This window comes from Lepidochelys kempii, chromosome 7, assembly GCF_965140285.1.
Source record: "Lepidochelys kempii isolate rLepKem1 chromosome 7, rLepKem1.hap1, whole genome shotgun sequence".
NCBI classification, from domain to species: Eukaryota; Metazoa; Chordata; order Testudines; family Cheloniidae; genus Lepidochelys; species Lepidochelys kempii.
The window spans coordinates 8,759,453-8,777,604 of NC_136386.1; the positions used below are offsets into that span (position 1 = coordinate 8,759,453).

Sequence of the window (18,152 nt, forward strand, 5' to 3'; positions counted from 1 at the left end):
CCAGTCCCTGCCCCAGAGAGCTTCCAAGCTATGTATAAAACAGCAGACCACAGATGGAGACAGATGGGAATACAGGAAAACAATGAGACAATAATTATTGTCAGAACACATGTGAAGTAGGTAAGTAATATTATCCCCCTTTTACTGATAGAAAATTGAGAAACTGCAATTAAGTGGCTTCTCTACTGCAGTACTGCCATTCGGGAGCAGAGCTGGGATTAGACCTTGGAATTTCCTCGCTCCCAGTCCGTTGCTCCTGACATTAAGACAACACTGCCTCCGGAGCTGTATTTCTCTGATAGAAGGTAACTCTACACTAAAGTATCACTTTTCAAATACTTAGCAAGCACTGTGCCAACTGATTTGAAATATGGCAGTTTTAGTGCTTTTCCACAAGGGATTCTTTTCATGTTGTTGAATTAACAACCTCCTTGTTGATCTCTGAAGATCAATTTCCCTTTAAATGTGAAGATCAAGTATTTTTTTTCCATCTTGTCAGACCTTCCTTAAAGCTTAGAATATGTGCTTTCAAAAAAACCTTGCTGCTGAATAAACTGTAATGAAAAACAGCAAGAGTCCTATACAAAAAGCAATATATTCTGCTCCAGTGCTTAAAGTTTCTGCAACAGCAGCAAATTGGAAAGAAGATTAGAAAGTGATAAAAGAAAAATAACAATATGATGATGTCTTTTTATTGTTTGCCACAATTAAACTAATACTGTAAACCAGAAACCAAGGCAATCAGGAGCCCTGAGATATCACTTGCCAAATTGTTATCAATGATTGTGGTATGCTTATATTTTAAACATGGGAAAATATCAGCTTTTCCAGTAACACCAGCAATCTGTTATCAAAGACTGCAAAGTATCCTGGCTCAGTGATATGGCTGACCTGGCAGCTAACGAACAACTGGCATTCCACACAAGGGGCATGCCCAAAAAGTTCAAAGCAATTTGGGCTGATTTTTTAGAGGGCTATTAATGCAGACTGCAAAAATAGGTATGTCCTTTCTCATCCCCCCTACCCCCCCACTTTATCCTAACCCTCTTTACGTCGTGAATTATGATGATCTGGTATTTTTTGTCTTAGAAAAAAAGTATAAAAATTATAACTATAAAAAACTGTGAAGTATTACACTGCATGAGTGTTGGATTAATGTTTCTAAAGTTGAATTAAATTGAATTAAAGCAGCTAGCTTGGTGAACTCCCAACAGAAAACATCTTGTATTTCTGTTAGACAACATTATTCAACCTGAAATCTTCTGGTTTATGTTTATTCTTTTGTCTTATCACACTCCTACTTTACAACTCCCTGAGTAAATGCCATCTCAGTCTGTTTGTAAAATACATAATGCTTTCGATACCATATCCCTTCACTCTAGTCTTCTCCTGCCAGAAGTTTCAAGTTCCCAGGCTTGTAATTCACTCTGCACCCCATGACGTCCTAATGAACGAAGAGAAACAATGTGCCTCATTCAATTTCCTGAGATTTTGTTTTTTAAAGAATAGGTGAGCACAGCATTACAGATACTCCTGTTCTGGTTTCTATCATTTTTATAGATCTGAAACTGCCTGAAAGGTTTTAATCTAGCCCTGTGCTATTTCCCTTGACTAAAGTCTCCATCAGTGGAGAGAGTCTCTCACTGGGAGTTTGAACTTTCCTTTAATCCAATCCCATTTAGAAAATGACTCTCAATTTATTGAATAAAGTGGAGAAAATTGATATCTTTTCATTAGGCTGACAAAGTCTTTTTCACTGCTGGCATCTGAAATGTGTTCTCTATTTAAATGTTATTTATATCAATCTTCTCTAGTGGGAACTAGATTAAAATAGAATGCCTTACACTTACTCTACAACTTTTCCATTATTGCAAACATTGCCAGAAAGGGTTTGCAACCTAACTCTCTGCCTGGTGATTCCAGGAGTAACTTCATACCTGCAATCAGGAGGAGGTTTATAGTAATATTTCTCTTTCTTGTGTGAAAACAAAATATGTATATTTATCAAAGCCAAAAGGATGTGGATTGCTCCTGTAGTTTTATTGGAAATAATGCCTTGGTATATAGTTTGTCCTCTCAAAACAGTTATAAAGAGTGGCCAAAATACTTAGCAATACTTTGCATTTCTGTTAGGCTCTTTTTTTATGCCTTGCAAACATTAATTATATCTCATAATATGCTGTGACTTAAATATTGTTATAGACATTTCATAAGCTGGGGAACAGGGAGGTCAAAGGGAAATTGCATCTGCAAAATTTGTGTCTGTAATTTTATATCCACCGTTCATTAGCAGGAATAAATCTGAGTACTTGTGCCCATGACTTCTTGATATGTGCATGGCAACCGGCTACTCAATAACACAAGCTGGCCCCCAGTTTAATGCCAGACCTGAAGCTGTAAGAAACTTTTGTAATAAAATATTGAAACAAGAGAAGACTCACACAGCTTGGGTTTTGTTACAAAGCGGAATCACCAGTCATTTTCAACAAAAGGATTGTGAATCTTTTGCTAAATATGCCCCGAGTCTGGTTGGATTTAGGCTTTTGGCTGGAAATGATGAGAAACTTGATATGTTCACATGGTTTTGCCATCAAATTGGGCAAATTTTGGTGTTTTCAACAGTTTTACGGTGACTTGGGGATTTTTATTTGATCCTGAAATTCAAAGTGGAAATATTATTTCTATTCCAGTAGCAGCTAGCATCCCCAATCAAGATCAGGACCCCATTGTTCTAGGTGCCATACAAATGCAGAACAAAAAACCCCAGTCCCGGCATGCAAAGCAAAACAAAAAGGTTCACGTGAACCCTGGCAGACTGCAACCCACTGAGTTCAGAGCAAGTACAAGCAGATCCTTGCAACCATTTTAGTCTTTCAGGTAAACCATATGTATTTAAATGCAACAGAGCTATGTAAACAGAGATAAGATTACTTTCAATAGTTGTCATGCTCCTTGAATCTTTGCATTGTATCCTAGGTCAACACAGTCCTTCATATACTATACAAGGATACTGCTGATGCTCTGACCACTTGGCTGTGTCTTGTTTGTCCTCTATTAAGTAGATTATTATATTTTAAACTTTCCATTAAAAAATTAGCTTTCTTAAAAACAACAACAATTTTTGACTTAGGCTCATAAGAGACAGGAAAGATATAACAGCCAAACCTCTTTTTTCCACGGACCTGATTTCTCTCCCCACCATCAATAACTGAGGGCAGCTGGCACCATAAAATCAGTCTTGGATGAAAAACATCTGGGCTCAATGTATTCCCCAGATGTTGACAACACAAGGAACACCATATTGGAGGGTTTGTTGTGAGCTTCTAAGTCAGCGTGATCTGAACATCCAAGCTCCATGATGTTATTCTGTCTGGTGACTGAGTAAGGTTAAAACATAATTTTGTCACTGGAATCCTAAAATTAACAGTTAATACATCAGAAAAGCTGTGGTTCTCCAGCACCCATGAGGCCTGGATGGTAGACCTTCCTAGGGAACAAGCAGCTTCATCTTACCAGTTTTCTCTCTCACACACAAGCACTTTAACAGCCTATGCTGTGTGAAACTAAATTCTGTTTCCTGGGTCATTTGTTCTGAAGAATGTACCAAACCCCAGTCAAGGTAACTAGTAAAACTCCACGGTTCACTGGAAAACTTTCACCTGCCTCTTTGAACTGAGATGCAGGACTATAACTTGGAAATTAAGTCAAATGTAAACGAGTGGCAATCCTCCCCAGAATACGCGGTGATAAAGAACAGGGGACTTTCACTGGAACTGAAAGGTGGCAAATTGAAAACCTGACCAAAAGGAATATTTTTCCATACAGTGCATAGTCAGATTGTAGAACTCTCTTCCATAAGATTTCTCTGCAGGCTGCGAACAAGGAACTAGCAAGAGTCAAAGAGGCGATAGATATTTATTTGGATAACAAAACTATCCAGAGTCATAATTAGGCTTGACAGAATTCAATTTTTATATAATTTTGACAGACAATATTGATGTTTATTTTTAAGCAGTTTTTAATTTTTTATTCATTTAAATTTTCACAGTTGTGGAAAATTATGTAGACATAGCCTTTGCCTATGTATACATTTTGATTATTAAGGATGGAAATGTTTTTGTCAGTTTGCGTGTACACAGTGAAATCAACGTTTACTGATACACTCTAATCCTTCAAAGCCTAGCTGCAATATTTATTGCTAAAAGAAGAGTTCTGGAAAGGATATAAAACCTCATGCTTCAGGCCTTAAGACAATCTCTAACTATTAGGGGTTAGGACAAGACTTTCACATAAGGCAGATTATCCCTCATGCACCTGCTGCAGGGTTTCCTGCACCTTCCTCTGAAGTTGGCCACTGTCAGAGACCGGATACTGGCCTAGAGGGATGATGGGTCTAATCCAGTCTGGCAGTTCCTATGTTCCTATCTAACGATGATATGTCTATTGTTATTCTTGGTGCCTGTTAAGTTTTAGTGAACTTGAAAGATTCCTTGAATAAGGGTATAATTTGTAAGTGAAACATGATTATGCTAGTTTTGGTCTTTTCATAGATGCATGAACTCACCATCAGAGTCTCTTGGGATCTCCCCGCCATGGTTCTCATTGCATGGTTCTCATTCCAATTTGCAGAAACCTTGCACGGTACCTGCGAGAGGACACTGTGCCTTCTCAGGCTTGTGAAATTTTCCAACCTCCGTGGAAAACCAGCTCCATAAATAATGTCAGCCAAGACAACAGCCCATTTTATCAAACCTTTTAGGTTTCCCTTTCCTGCGTTAAAATGACCCAGAAGGGGAACTTTGTCCCTTGCTGTGACATGGCCGCAAGGCTGGCAGCACTAGCAGGAGCCAGAAATCAACAGAAAATGTAGGACCATTTCCCATGGTCTCAGCATGTCTCTGCTGCCTTGCAACATGAGTCTTCTCCCTGCCTTTCTACCTTGCATGGTCGCTATGCCAGCTCATATCTTCTCTTTACATCTTAAACAAGCAATGTAGGGCTGAGCTATGACTGCTCAGGTTAGCAGCCACTCACAAGGTTTTTGCATTGTAACTTACACTGAGAAAGGACCGGGATGGGTTCAGTTGTTAGTCCCAAGCCTTTTCCACTTTACTCTAGCCCAGTACGCTGCCCATGTGGAGCAGCACAGCTCAAGTAATGCAGAAGAGGTTTGGAGGCAGTGGGATGGTACTTTCTATTCCCCTTCATGTACTCTACCCACTTTCCAATCTCAGAGCCTCTCCACCATACTTCAGAGGGGAATTGTGGCCTAAAATCAGGCCCAGCACCATATTTTAAACTAAATGGACCTTCCCAAACTGAGCACACCCCCTTTGGTTTTTTTTTAATTTAGAAAATGCCCAACCAGACTTTGGAAAACTCTGCTCAAGTGGAATGTTTGAAACCTAATTTTTTTTTAACGTCTCTTGATGGTAACTTTTCCAGTGTTTTAGATTTACAAAAAGCTTTCGACCGTCACTGTAAGGTACGCTGGGCCTGACGTCAGGCAAGTTCCCTTCTTTTCTGGGTCTTCTGCCTAAAGATTTCCACTCCCCTATGGAGCAGTAGATCCATAAGAGTTCGGCTTCTCCCCAATGCTTGGAACAAGTTTCTGCGACTGCCTTGTAACTCATGGTTTCAGGGTACAGCTGTGGGTAACGTTTGCCACAAGAAGTGGCTCTGAAATGCCAAAGATCACTTCAGACCCCGCCCTTCATTGCTGACAGGCTTCCAAGATATTGTCCATTAGCACACTGAATAAAGAAGCAAAACTAGGAAAGATGGCTACTTGGTTTTCAGATCTCTCGTACAAGCTTGCTTGCCACATTGCTAAATACTTCATAAGGAAGACTACGGAGCTTGGTGCTTTACAAAATTGATCAGAGCTCAATGGGAATCCATGAGCAGTTATATTAACTCTTGAGCCAACTGTTCGGACAACTTACAGTACACATTACACCGCAGAAAGATGCTGCAAGGCTCATCATTAGGAAATATCTTTCATGTTTGGATGGGGAGGTGATTCTACAGAGGGTAGCTCTACTTTGGTAACATTTTGTACTTGGGTTGCAGTTTCTGAGACTCCTTTGTGACATTTTAGGCAAATAGATGTAGCAAGGTTTCAGAGTAGCAGCCGTGTTAATCTGTATCCGTAAAAAGAAAAGGAGGACTTGTGGAACCTTAGAGACTAACAAATTTATTAGAGCATAAGCTTTTGTGAGCTACAGCTCACTTCATTGGATGCATACAGTGGAAAATATAGTGGGGAGATTTTATATACACAAAGACCATGAAACAATGGGATGTAGCAAGTGAGTCATTCCTGGAACGCTGTTGTGCATTAGTCCGATGGATGAGGTCAGCATATGAAAGCCTCGGCTGGTTTCCAGTGGTAACACCATTGCTAAACAGTCCATTGGAAAGGTACAAGTATCTCCTCTGGGCTGATATGCTTGTGTTTGCAATTGCATTCTGTGACCATCACAAGTGAACATTTATGCTAAATTGTGCACACTGCAACCTTGATACAAGTGGGTCTTTGGCTGGCTAGCTGAAAGAAATGTGGCTTTGACCCCTTAAGGGCTCCCTTGCAACAAGGGAGAGAAGAGGGAAAGCTTACAGGGATAGACAGGCAGGGCAGATGCAGGTGGGCCCAGATCAAGGTCATTTCATTGCCCTCCCTGCTGACTGGAAGAGTGGGAGGGGTATTTATACTGCATGCAGCCACATGGAGGACCTCTTTACCAGGATCAGAACCTGGCAGGGACATGGGGGAGGCAGCCAGGCATTTTGCTGGTGCCTCCTTACGGCAGATGTCCAGTGCAGGTACTCGGCATAGGCCGGATATGATTATCAGATAAGTTGGACTGGGAAAGAATGTGAAGGAAACCATCCCTTATGGAACATGATTATGGGGGTTGAGGCTTGTATGTCTCATCAGCGGAGAGCCGACCTCCCTCCTTTTCCTGGATCTCTTTAAGGTAGCTGAGGAATAGGGCTTGGGGCTCCTACATCTGGATCAGCAGGGAGCTGATCTCTTCCTCCCCGCACTGTGCAATCAGTTGCTGGGTATTCCCAGACATAATAAGTGAATAAAGTTGCAGCCTAACTAAACAACATTCATGGTCTTCTGCCTTTCTTCCATGTCAGATGAAGGCATCTGGGTCTCTGTGTGAGACAGGAGTTGGAGAGAATAACACAGGAATAGGTCATGGATAGCTGTAAACTTTTTAAAGATAGAGGCCTGGTTTACACTGGGGGGGTGGAAATCGATCTAAGTTACGCAACTGCAGCTACGTGAATAACATAGCTGAAGTCGACGTACTTAGATCTACTTACCGTGGTGTCTTCACTGCGGTAAGTCGACTGCTGATGCTCCCCCCGTCGACTCCTCCTCTGCTTCTGGCTCCAGTTGAGTACGAGAGTTGATGGGAAAGCGCTCGGAGGTCAAGTTATCGCGTCTTCACTAGTCGCAATAAATTGACCCCCGCTGGATCGATTGCTCCGGAGATAAGTGTAGACATGCCCAGAGTGTGCATTCCAGAGATAGCAAGAGAAGAGGAGGGGGAAGGAGGAGGATAGGTTAGGAATGGTGGCAGGGAAAGGGTGGAGATGGGTGGGGGAGGTAGAGAGGGTGGGGATGGAGCCGGGGTCAGGGTTGGGGCAAATGTCCCCAGAGGTGGGAAGGAGGATGTAGGCATGGCACCTAGCTGTGTGCTGGCCAGGGGAGATCAGGGTGGAGAAGGGAAGAGGAGCAGGCAGAACTGGTGGGAACTGTAGAGTGGCGTGGGTAACCAGGAAGGAGAGATGGTGCCAGTGGAAAGAAGGAGGTGGAGGACAGATGCTACAATGCAGGAGAGAGGTGTAGTGAGAGCCATTGGTGAGTGGCAGATGAACAAAAAAAAAACCCTTCCCCCCCAGGAAAGGTCTGACAGTCTGCTCCTGGCCCTGGCACTAGGTCTGAACCAACTGGGATGTGCCCCCTGTTACAGGCAGAGCTCTCCAATCAGAGTCCCAGTTGGTGTTGAGGTGGCAGGAACAGCTGTGATGCGTCAGCCTCTGCGGCTCTTGGCCCCAGGGTTTCATCGGGAGAGAATCCAGAGCCTCCAGCGGTTGTTGGTGACACTAACCTCTGCCTTTCCAAGGGCAGTCTGCCCAGGAGGCATTTTTAAGAAAAATCACGCAGGAAGAGTCAGACAAATTCATATGTTGATCATTTCATGGCATTACCATGGGCAGTATTAACCAGCACTATTGTTCTGCAGGGGTCATGAGCAGCTTTGTATAGAAATCAGCTTATCCGTGGGGAAAGTCACATAATTTTTCTTGGATTCATTAAATCTGTTACAGTCATTTCAAAATCATTTTTATTCCTCAGGCAGCCTCTTTGCCTTGGAGATCCTGATATTCTTTTTCAAGTGTATTTGTGCGCATGTACATATACTTGCTGTTGGTTAGTCTGCAGCAAAGTAAGTAGGGTCAGAAAGGCCTGGGAGCATTAACAAGGACAGGGAATTAGGTGTGTGGCTGTCAGGGGAATGCAAAGTTACGGAAGGCTGACCCTGCTGGCAGTAGTTCATTTGTCATGCACTTGATTGGGAAACCAGTGACAAAATACTAAATTGGAATGGTGCTAGGAAAAGGCAATTTCCCCCCCTGGAGCTAAGATCAGAGTGTTTTTTTTCATTCCTGGTGATTTAGAACTGGAGCAGCAATGTCAGTAGGGTAGGTGGACCCGAAGGATCCACACATCAGGTCTGCTAGAGCAATGTGACTTGCACATTTAAGTATACAATGAGTATACAGCAATGAGTGAATTTCAGAAGAATTGGGTAAGATAGTCCCACCCCTCAAAAAGCAGGGGGGGGAGGGGAAAAGAATGCAAATCAAAATTCATTCAAACCTTTTGAAGTCTCTCTCTCTCTCTCATGTCCACTGTTTTAAATGTGTTCCAGCTGTCTCCACCCCTCCAGCCCAACCAGATATTTCTCCCATGCTGTTGACACCACCCTAACCTTCTCTTGACCCCTAAATCACTTTCCCCTTCCACTAACATATCCCTTAAGCCTCCAGCATCTTTTCCCTTACTTGTACAGTCACCCAAATTCTCCATCTCCCTCCTCATCTCCTGGTGTGGGTGGGTCTCAGGTCTGTCATCTCCCTGATGTTCTAGTCAAATCTGGCACGCTCTTGATTTTTCTCTGGGTCAGAAGTGCATGGCAGTAACCCTCTCCCCACAGCCACCCCGCTCTTCCAGCCTCGGAATCTTCTATAAAATAAGACGATCCAGCTAGTCCAATATACAGGCAAAACGTATTGAGATGGCAGATGAGTGGCCACCTCACAGCACCCCTTGGTGTCCGTAGGGCAACACTGCACACAGCCTGCCACTTCAGTTTCCCTTCTTGGATCCCCAAATAAACTCCACTCACGGTTCTTCCAGTCCAATCACAACAGCCCTCCTTAAGGTCTGATTTATTAACTTAAAGTGCAAAACTCTTCTCTACAGCTGGGTACAGCCGAAACGCCCCAGGTCTGGTCAGTCCTTCCTGCCTTAGCAGGTTACACCCAGTCCTTCCTAGTTGGAGCAATTCCCCTGGTCTTAGGTTAGGATCTTCCCTGTGGGAGCCTCTCTCTCACACTCTCTGCAGTCTCCCTATAGCCCCCCTGGGCTTCGTCCTTACTGCAGCTCCCTTCTGTTCTCTATTGTAAATTGCCTGATCCCGCCTCCCCCATTCTGTAGACAGGGTTGGCTTGGCCCCAAGCTCTCCAGATCAGTGATCTTCAGAGGTACATCAACAAAGGAGACTGTGGTAGGGGCCAGCTAGAGGAGAAGGGATAGTTATCTAAACACTTCTGTGTCTGATAAGGGTTTACATTTGGTTCTCTTTGACATTCGAGTTGAGGTTTAGGCCTGTGATTTTTTTTTAAGTGGCTTTGCCCACTTAAAGATACAGAGATGTAGCTTTACAGTACTCTGTTAAACAAAGCAGACTTGCATTCAGCTATTTCAAAACAGGGCTCCATATTTTGCAGCCCCCAATTATATGACACAGCTAAATAAGAAAGGGATCAATGTGTGAAATACAAGACTGCAAGGTGTACTTTGATCCATATGCTTTGAGTGTTCCCCAAGGTATGAACATGGGACACAAGATAGCCTTACACTTTAAACATAGGCTATATGCTGATACGGGCCTAAATATTGAAGCTGATATCATAGGAGATACCAATGGGTTAAATACCCTTACATCACATGAGAAGGTTTGATAGTTAAGCATCAGGGGAAACAAACCAAAGATAGAGCAACTCGAGCAACAATTAGCTGGAAATTGCAAAGTCAGCTAAATGTTGTCAAAATCCCCAGACAAAAATGTCATTAAGATACAATTAAGGTTATAGACAGAGACCAATTCCCAGGCAAAAAAAAAAAAAAACTTCATTAAGATTAGTTATAGTCAAACTATATGATTAGAACACTGTAGTTATTAAAATGATAAATGTTTGGAAATTCAAAGTTAAGGTTCAAGTTACTACAATAAATATTTGAATGTCAGGAAATTCGTAGTTCTGTTTCCACAAACATACTCTGACCCCATAATGCTGCCCACTATCCACTTGCCTTCTATTGTGATGTTCTGAATCATTTCAGAGTGTTACAGAGCCATGGGGTGTTTCATTCACTACACGTTTGGTGGGTAGAGGAGCCAATGAAATGGTTACATTTATACAGAGTTATTTCTGGACTGCGGGGGAAGGGATAAGACACAAGATGCGCGTGTTTCTTGCTGTCAAGACATGGGAGCTGAACAAGGGTCTGTACTGAGTCTGTGGGTCGCTTGGGACATACGACAGGAAGATGGGATACATGGATCTGTGTCATTTGCAGCTGGTAGTTCCAATACAAACCAATATAGCTACAGCACTGAGACAATTGTCATAGTTCTGGTTCTCTATATCTTTGCAGTACAATCTGGTCAATGCTGGGAAATACTGATGGTAGCATAAATTGGCTGGATATGAGGGATTATAGGTAAATACACCAACTAGATTATATTTATTGAGATGGCGTAAAAGTTACTGTACGTTTATCCACTGCAGTTGCATTTTCTACTCAATGAACTACATTTTTATAGAAATGCTAATAACTGCTAAACACTAGATCCAGTCAGAAAACTTTCATCGAAACAGATTTGCAATGGAAAATTCTGTTTATGCCAAAAAGTTTTGAAAAATGTGTGGATTTTCATGAAACTTTTGTGGGGGTGGGGGTGGAGAAAAGGAATGAAACATTTTTGTTAATGTTGAAGTGTCCCTTTCTGACATTTTCAAAATGTCCCCTTCTGGTATTTTTAGTTTTTAAATTTTGTTTCCCAGGGAATTTAGAAATGATTGATTTAGTTTCGTTGCAGAAGGAGAAAATCCAGTTCCTGCCCAGCTTTACTAAATACATTGAAAATACAAGGAGCACATACTGGCCTAGGAGAGCTGCATATCTGAAATAATAAGTGGAGTGCTAGATGTCTTCTATGAAGGGCAATTTCTTTTCACATCACCCTATTAGTCCTGGAAAGTATAGTAACAATAGAACAGGACAGATATAAAATGAGGCTATGCCAAACAATACCTTATCACGAAAAGTGTCTCATGTTAGAATGACATGCAATATAAGTAACTACTTGATGAGATCCTTGCAACAATATTTAATTTTCAGGGCTTTTAATGGGAAATGGAGGTTTGAGTTGTCGTTTCATTCAATCAAACTTTTCATTATGATTTATCAAGATGAAGTTGTAAATGTTGTCTTTTTCTTTTTAGCTTCTATAGTGATTGGGAAATGGTGGTGTGAAATGGAGCCCTGCCTAGAGGGAGAAGAATGCAAGACATTACCTGATAATTCTGGATGGATGTGTGCAACTGGCAATAAAATCAAGACCACCAGAGTAAGTCATGTTTCCATTTGTACCTACTGAAAGGGAATCACTTGCCCTTGTTCACCCATACACTTTTACAGTCACCAGGACTGCATCTTGCTTTTGTATAGAAGGTTGGTTGGCTGCTTTGTCAGTTTCCAGCGCTCTGACCTTCTCCCGACATCAGGCACAGGTTTTCAGATTCAGAGATCTCAGCTGAGCCCAGGTTTTCAAACTGGCATCTCAGCACTGTGTACCTTTCTGAAAGTCATTGCCTCCAAGGAATAAAATAGCCTATCGGCAGGCTCATTTTTGTTGGTTAAAGATACAATTATGAAAGCCATGGGTTGATAGGTATGAGATTTTGCTGGCTAGTACGTCATAGTAATAGCTAATTTCTGAGTCCATGGCTTTTATTTCATCTACAGGAGATTGAGTTAAAATGAAAGCTCATTCTGCCCACCCCCTCACCCTCCAGTGCGCAGTGCAGAAAGGCGCAAACACGTGGGAAAAGACATGATGGTGTTTGTGCAGCTGGGCAACAGTAGCTTTCCCTCCACCATACAGTCATCTCCCAGTCACCCCGTGAGGAAATGAGCCCTGGTTGGATGAGGAAACAGGAGAACATCTACACTGAATGTCACATTCCCCCTCCTCACATTAACTAATCCCCATTGTTTTACATGCTGCAGCCTCACAGAACTCAGCCCAGCAGCACCGGGGGAGACAACCTTGTTGTGCAGGAGCTGTTGAAAGGCATTAGGGCTTGTCAAAAAGATTTGTCCTACAAGTTTGTTAATTATTGTAAAAAGAACAGGAGGACGTGTGGCACCTTAGGGACGAACAAATTAATTTGCGCATAAGCTTTCGTGAGCTACAGCCCACTTCATCAGATGATGGAGTGGAAAATACAGTGGGGAGATTTATATACATAGAGAACATGAAACAATGGGTGTTACCATACACACTAGAAGATCAGGGTTGGAAGGGACCTCAGGAGGTCATCTAGTCCCACCCCCTGCTCAAAGCAGGTCCAAACCCAACTAAATTGAAAAAGGCTTTTTTCCCCCCAAAAAAGGAAACATTTGCAGAAATGTTTTTGACTTCATCTAAACATTCCTGCACCTTAAAAAGGGACTTAGTCCATCATTCTCCCACTCCCAGAAGAAAGAGAGAAATGGGGAAGGAACTATGATTCACAGAGTTCCAGTTTCTTGCTGGATCTCTTTGTGGGGTGGCGGAGCCATGTGCCACCCCATGTTTATGGCTTGTCTGTTCTAAATTGAAATAGCATTTGAGATTAGGCCATATAGCATGAAAATGATCACATGTCCTAGTATCTCTTTCCCTAATGAATCACAAATTTCAGAAAGGGAAATTATTTAACAAGTAATGTGAGGAGAAATTTAAAACTTTTGTTATTTACATTATTATTATTGTTGTTCTTGTGCTAGATTTTTAATGTAGCACCCTAGGGTAATCTTGCATTCTGCCTTGCAAATATGTAATTTAGGAATCTTATTAGTTTTGGTAGGAATTTGTAATTTCTTAAGCTTCACCATCCAAAAGCATCCTGTGAACCAAGGTGTAGGTAATAGTCAATATCTAGTAATAATAGTTAGAAACTTAGGAGTGAAACTCATTAATATTCAGAGGTGCGATTCAATCTAATCAGAATGGGTTATTGTATTTCATTTAAATTAAAAACCTACAGGTATTCAGAAATGAAAAAAAATGTTTCTGGCATTTACCCATAGGAGTTATTTTAATGAGCTTGTGTAGGGTAAGCTTCGAGCAGCATTTTGTTTTGTTACCTTGAAACATTGTGACAGAACAGAATTCATAGAATCATAGAATATCAGGGTTGGAAGGGACCTCAGGAGGTCATTTAGTCCAACCCCCTGCTCAAAGCAGGACCGATCCCCAATTAAATCATCCCAGCCAGGGCTTTGTCAAGCCTGACCTTAAAAACTTCTAAAGAAGGAGATTCTACCACCTCCCTAGGTAACGCATTCCAGTGTTTCACCACCCTCCTAGTGAAGAAGTTTTTCCTAATATCCAACCTAAACCTCCCACACTGCAACTTGAGACCATTACTCCTTGTCCTGTCCTCTTCTACCACTGAGAATAGTCTAGAACCATCCTCTCTGGAACCACCTCTCAGGTAGTTGAAAGCAGCTATCAAATCCCCTCTCATTCTTCTCTTCTGCAGACTAAACTAAAATTGATAAAGGCAAAGTGGCAAAAGGCTTAATAATGATCTCTTAAATCATGGAGACAGAAATCTTGGATATACTTTTGGATGAGTTAAACTTTTGCTTGAAGTAGCCTGCTTGATCCTTAAATGGCAAAAAAAACCAATCAACTCCTGAAATAGGAATTTAATTTTTGTTTCTTAAAAAGCCCACTGTCATTTCAGATAGCACAGGAGAAAGGTGTGCTCCAGAAATATGTGTGCTCCTGGCCCAGATCAGATGACTGAGGGCTGTGTGTCTCTGTTTGCATATATTTCAATGATAGGAGTCAGGAAGAAGCAACGCCAGTCAGCCAATATCTGGATATATCCGTGATGATTAGAAAAGGGTTTAGCACAAGTCATTCTGAGCCTTAAACTAATTTGCCATGAGTGTTCTCCATACACAAAAGAACTTTGAGGGACTCAGGGACTGGTATCCTGACTATGAACATTTCCACAATTATATATGAGATAAAAATTCACATGCTTCAGGGCATAAACCTGAACCTAACTGATGGATAGGAAGAAACTCCCACTACAGTAAATTATGCATAGTTGTCCATTCCAAGCAGAGCTGTGTGAAATTTTTTTAGTGAACAGTTTCTTTACTGAAAAATGCATTTTTCAGTCAAATGAAAGCATTCGCAAATTCAGGTCACATTCAGTGAATTAAAATGAAATAAAGAATTAGCAAAAGTCAAAATGGTTTGTTTTGACATTTTCAAAATGAAATATTTCAAGTTTTCATTTTGAAATTACCTTTCCTTTAAAAATCAAGCTAGATTTGTTACAAAAATGCATTTAAAGGGGGTACAAAAACCAACCAGAATCAAAATGAAAAGAAAAAATGAATTTTTTTCCAGTTTCCGTTGAGCAAGAAAGAACTAAAAAATTCAGCTTCAGTTTGACTTGAAACAATTCTTTTCTGATTTTTTTTTGGTTCTGCCACTAAACTGAAAAATATTCATTCCACTCTAGTTACAGGAATGCTTGCACCTTCCCCTGAAGTGGCTGCAACTGGTTCCTGTCAGAGAAAGGATATTGCACTTGAGGGACCACAGATCTGACCCAGTGTTCCTGTTTCTCTGTGACTGCGCACTTGACTTTAGCCCTTTAACTTTTAACATGGTTGAGTATTTAAGATGTTCAAGCCCAAGACTTAAAGAGCTGTCCACAGCTTCTGCAAAATGATTTATTTTCTATTGATAGAGCAGCTGTCTGAAATTTTGTCCAGAAATTGTTTTTTTAATTTATTTGGGTCTCATGTCAAACTTTTTTTTATCACTTTTCACTTGTTTTAAAAGGCAGCATGAGTTTTGGAGATCATCTGAAAAGCTTTGATTCTTCTCTGACACTTTCTTCGCAAAAGTATCAGAGACCAGGCTGTGAGGTCACACTGCAACTCGCAGAGTGCACAACCCGTTCCAGCCAGCTAGCGGACTACTGGGTTGGGCTCTCTGTAGGCAGAGGCTGGATGGGTTGGGAGGTGGAAATCTACCCTCCCAAGTTGGTGCCAATGAGCAGGGCTATGATGTTGGGGACTGGAATAGTAGCTGCAGTCCCTTTGATCATGGTCATTTCCCTGGATCCAGTTGTAGCTTTCTACACAGACCTATACAGAGTTAGAGATCCTTGCACAGCATGTAGGTTTTGGGCAGGCACCCCAGTGCAGTCAATCCACTCTCCATCGTACCATTCCTGTTCAGAGCTTAGGTGATTCAGAAGGCTTTGTGCTGGCCCTCTGTGCCAGGTGTGAATTTCACCCAGTATCCATGTAATTCAGCAAATTGTCCTATTTTTACTATAAGCTACGCTCATAATAATAGTGCCCTCAAAGCCCTTTACAAAAATAGGTATATTTCTTATCCTCATTTTACAGATAGGGAAAACTACAGTGCACAGAACTTAAAGGATTTGCCCAAAGTCACACAGTGGCTGAGTAGGATCCAGGTCTCTTGATTTCATATCCCCTGCTCTAACAAGTAGGCCAAGCTGTTTCTCATAAATAACATTCAGTTTACAATATATTATGCCATCAGGTCATTTTTATATTGTCTCCTGAGTAGTGTAGGTGAAAGAACTACTCACATTTCCTAGACTACTTGCCCAGTAATACTGCAACAGCTGAGGTTATGGTCCCTTGAAACCTGAATCCCAGAGCATATTCAGCTCCCTCCCTCCTTGAGCTAATGGCTGCAGTGGTACAGCAAAGAGAATGGGATTTGTTCAGTCTGTGTGAGAGAAAACCCAGCCCAGAAGATCATTTGTTAATGGCAAATCAGGACAGCAGAAAATAGAACTGGAACTGGACAGAACTGGAAAAAAAATTCTGAACGGTTTTAGGATTTTTTTTAACAGGCTGAACAGGTTAATACGCTGACCTATATTTCAGATTAAATTTCGATTTAGAGCATTGACTAAAGCCCTTTGTTTTTGTTGTAGCAATCATTCTAATTAAGAGGTCACCTCAAAGTAGTAAAAAGAACACAAGGCAGTAAATATCTGTTGCTAAGACAATTACTGCTGCATCCCATCATACAGTCTACTGCTCTGCTAATAATTGTTCTCCTAATTTAAGGACTGAGCCTCCTGAAGTCAGTGTGAGTATTGCTACTCACTTAAATTGACTAGAGAAGGGCTATGCTATTCATTTATGTGTATTGATGTAACCAAAAAACAACACATCTTCTCAAGGAAGCTAAAAATGTCAGCGTCTGATAGGTCATTCTTATTTCAGAGTCACAGAAACCTGAACAATGGCCAGTTTTCCTTGTAGGGGTTTTTAGCACATTCAAGTAGATCAAGTCTCTGTTATCTAATGTAACCAACCCCTCACCTGTCTCTCCATGCAAATCAGTGGTGTCCCACAAGCTAGTCATTCAAGAGGGCAGGAAGATGCTCGTGCCCATACATCCCCACAGGAGCTGGCCATGCTGCCCCTGAACACCATCAGACCAAGCTGGAGCACAAAACAAAATGCTGATCTCAGGCTGTGAACTCAGACACCCATTTGGCAGAGTCATGTGCCACCACCAGCGGACTATCAATCCAGCTTTTGTGTTCATTTCTGTAACGTATGTAATTGATTGTTTTGCATTTCGTTGCAGATTCACCCAAGAACCTAATAGCGTCTCCTGGATGAGAGAACCACTGATTTACAGAGGACAACATATTCAAAATGTAAACCATCTCAAGCATTTACAAGCCAAATGGATTTCTTATTTGCACTTTGACTGTTGACCAGATAATAACAGTGGCTTTACTGTGTGAAATAAAATATTCTATGGAAATAATGCCCCAGATTTTTGACAACAGAAAAGAAAAATGAAGAAAAATGGTTCTTTGGTAAAGTTTTCGTGATGATGAAGTATGAACAATAGTCTTATACGTTTGGATCTACAATTTACTTTATACCATTTAAAAGTATAGATATAAATATATATGATATTTTGAAATAAAGCCTCACTCTTCAAGAAATTAAATAGTACCACACTTTGCTGGAGCTGCTGGAATACCGGTTTTTAATGATCTGGAATACACCTACCAGTTTCAGAGCAGTCAAAAGGGAGAGCAAACCCGCTGCAGCACCAGGACACCTGGAGCTACCAGAATCATGAAGATGTTGTGTCAAGAGCTTCCTTTTTCTTTCAACAGAGTATTGGAGAGAATTACGTTATTCCGTTTTCTTGTGTTCTGGAGGCTTTTCCCCCCTTGTGCAATACTAGCATGCTGGCTTTACTTACATAACTATACTTTATACTTAACAATGATGAGTCTATCCTCTTCCAGGAAAATATTTTTAGAGCTATTAGATATTCCGTGAAGAAGAGAAGGACAACTCTTGAATAAAATACAGTATGTATTAAGAGTTTATTTGGCAGAGTTTGGTAGACTGCGGGCTGCCTTCTTATTAAAGGTGTACTACAAACAACGTCTTCAGACTTTGTAGAGGGGGCATAGACTCCAGTGAAAATGTGATTGCTAACTCCAAAGTTTTGCATTGT

The 18,152-nt window shown here is 41.3% G+C and overlaps 1 protein-coding gene across 1 annotated transcript in view; it reads left to right on the forward strand.

Annotated features, from left to right (window-relative positions):
• TAFA1 (TAFA chemokine like family member 1) overlaps positions 1–17,453 on the forward strand; it is a 350,532-nt gene extending 333,079 nt beyond the window's left edge. The window contains exons 4-5 of the mRNA XM_073351052.1: positions 11,818–11,942; positions 17,256–17,453. Coding sequence (XP_073207153.1) covers positions 11,818–11,942; positions 17,256–17,273 — 143 coding nt within the window. The 3' untranslated portion in view covers positions 17,274–17,453. The remainder of the gene's footprint in view (positions 1–11,817; positions 11,943–17,255) is intronic.
• The last annotated feature ends 699 nt before the right edge of the window (positions 17,454–18,152 follow it).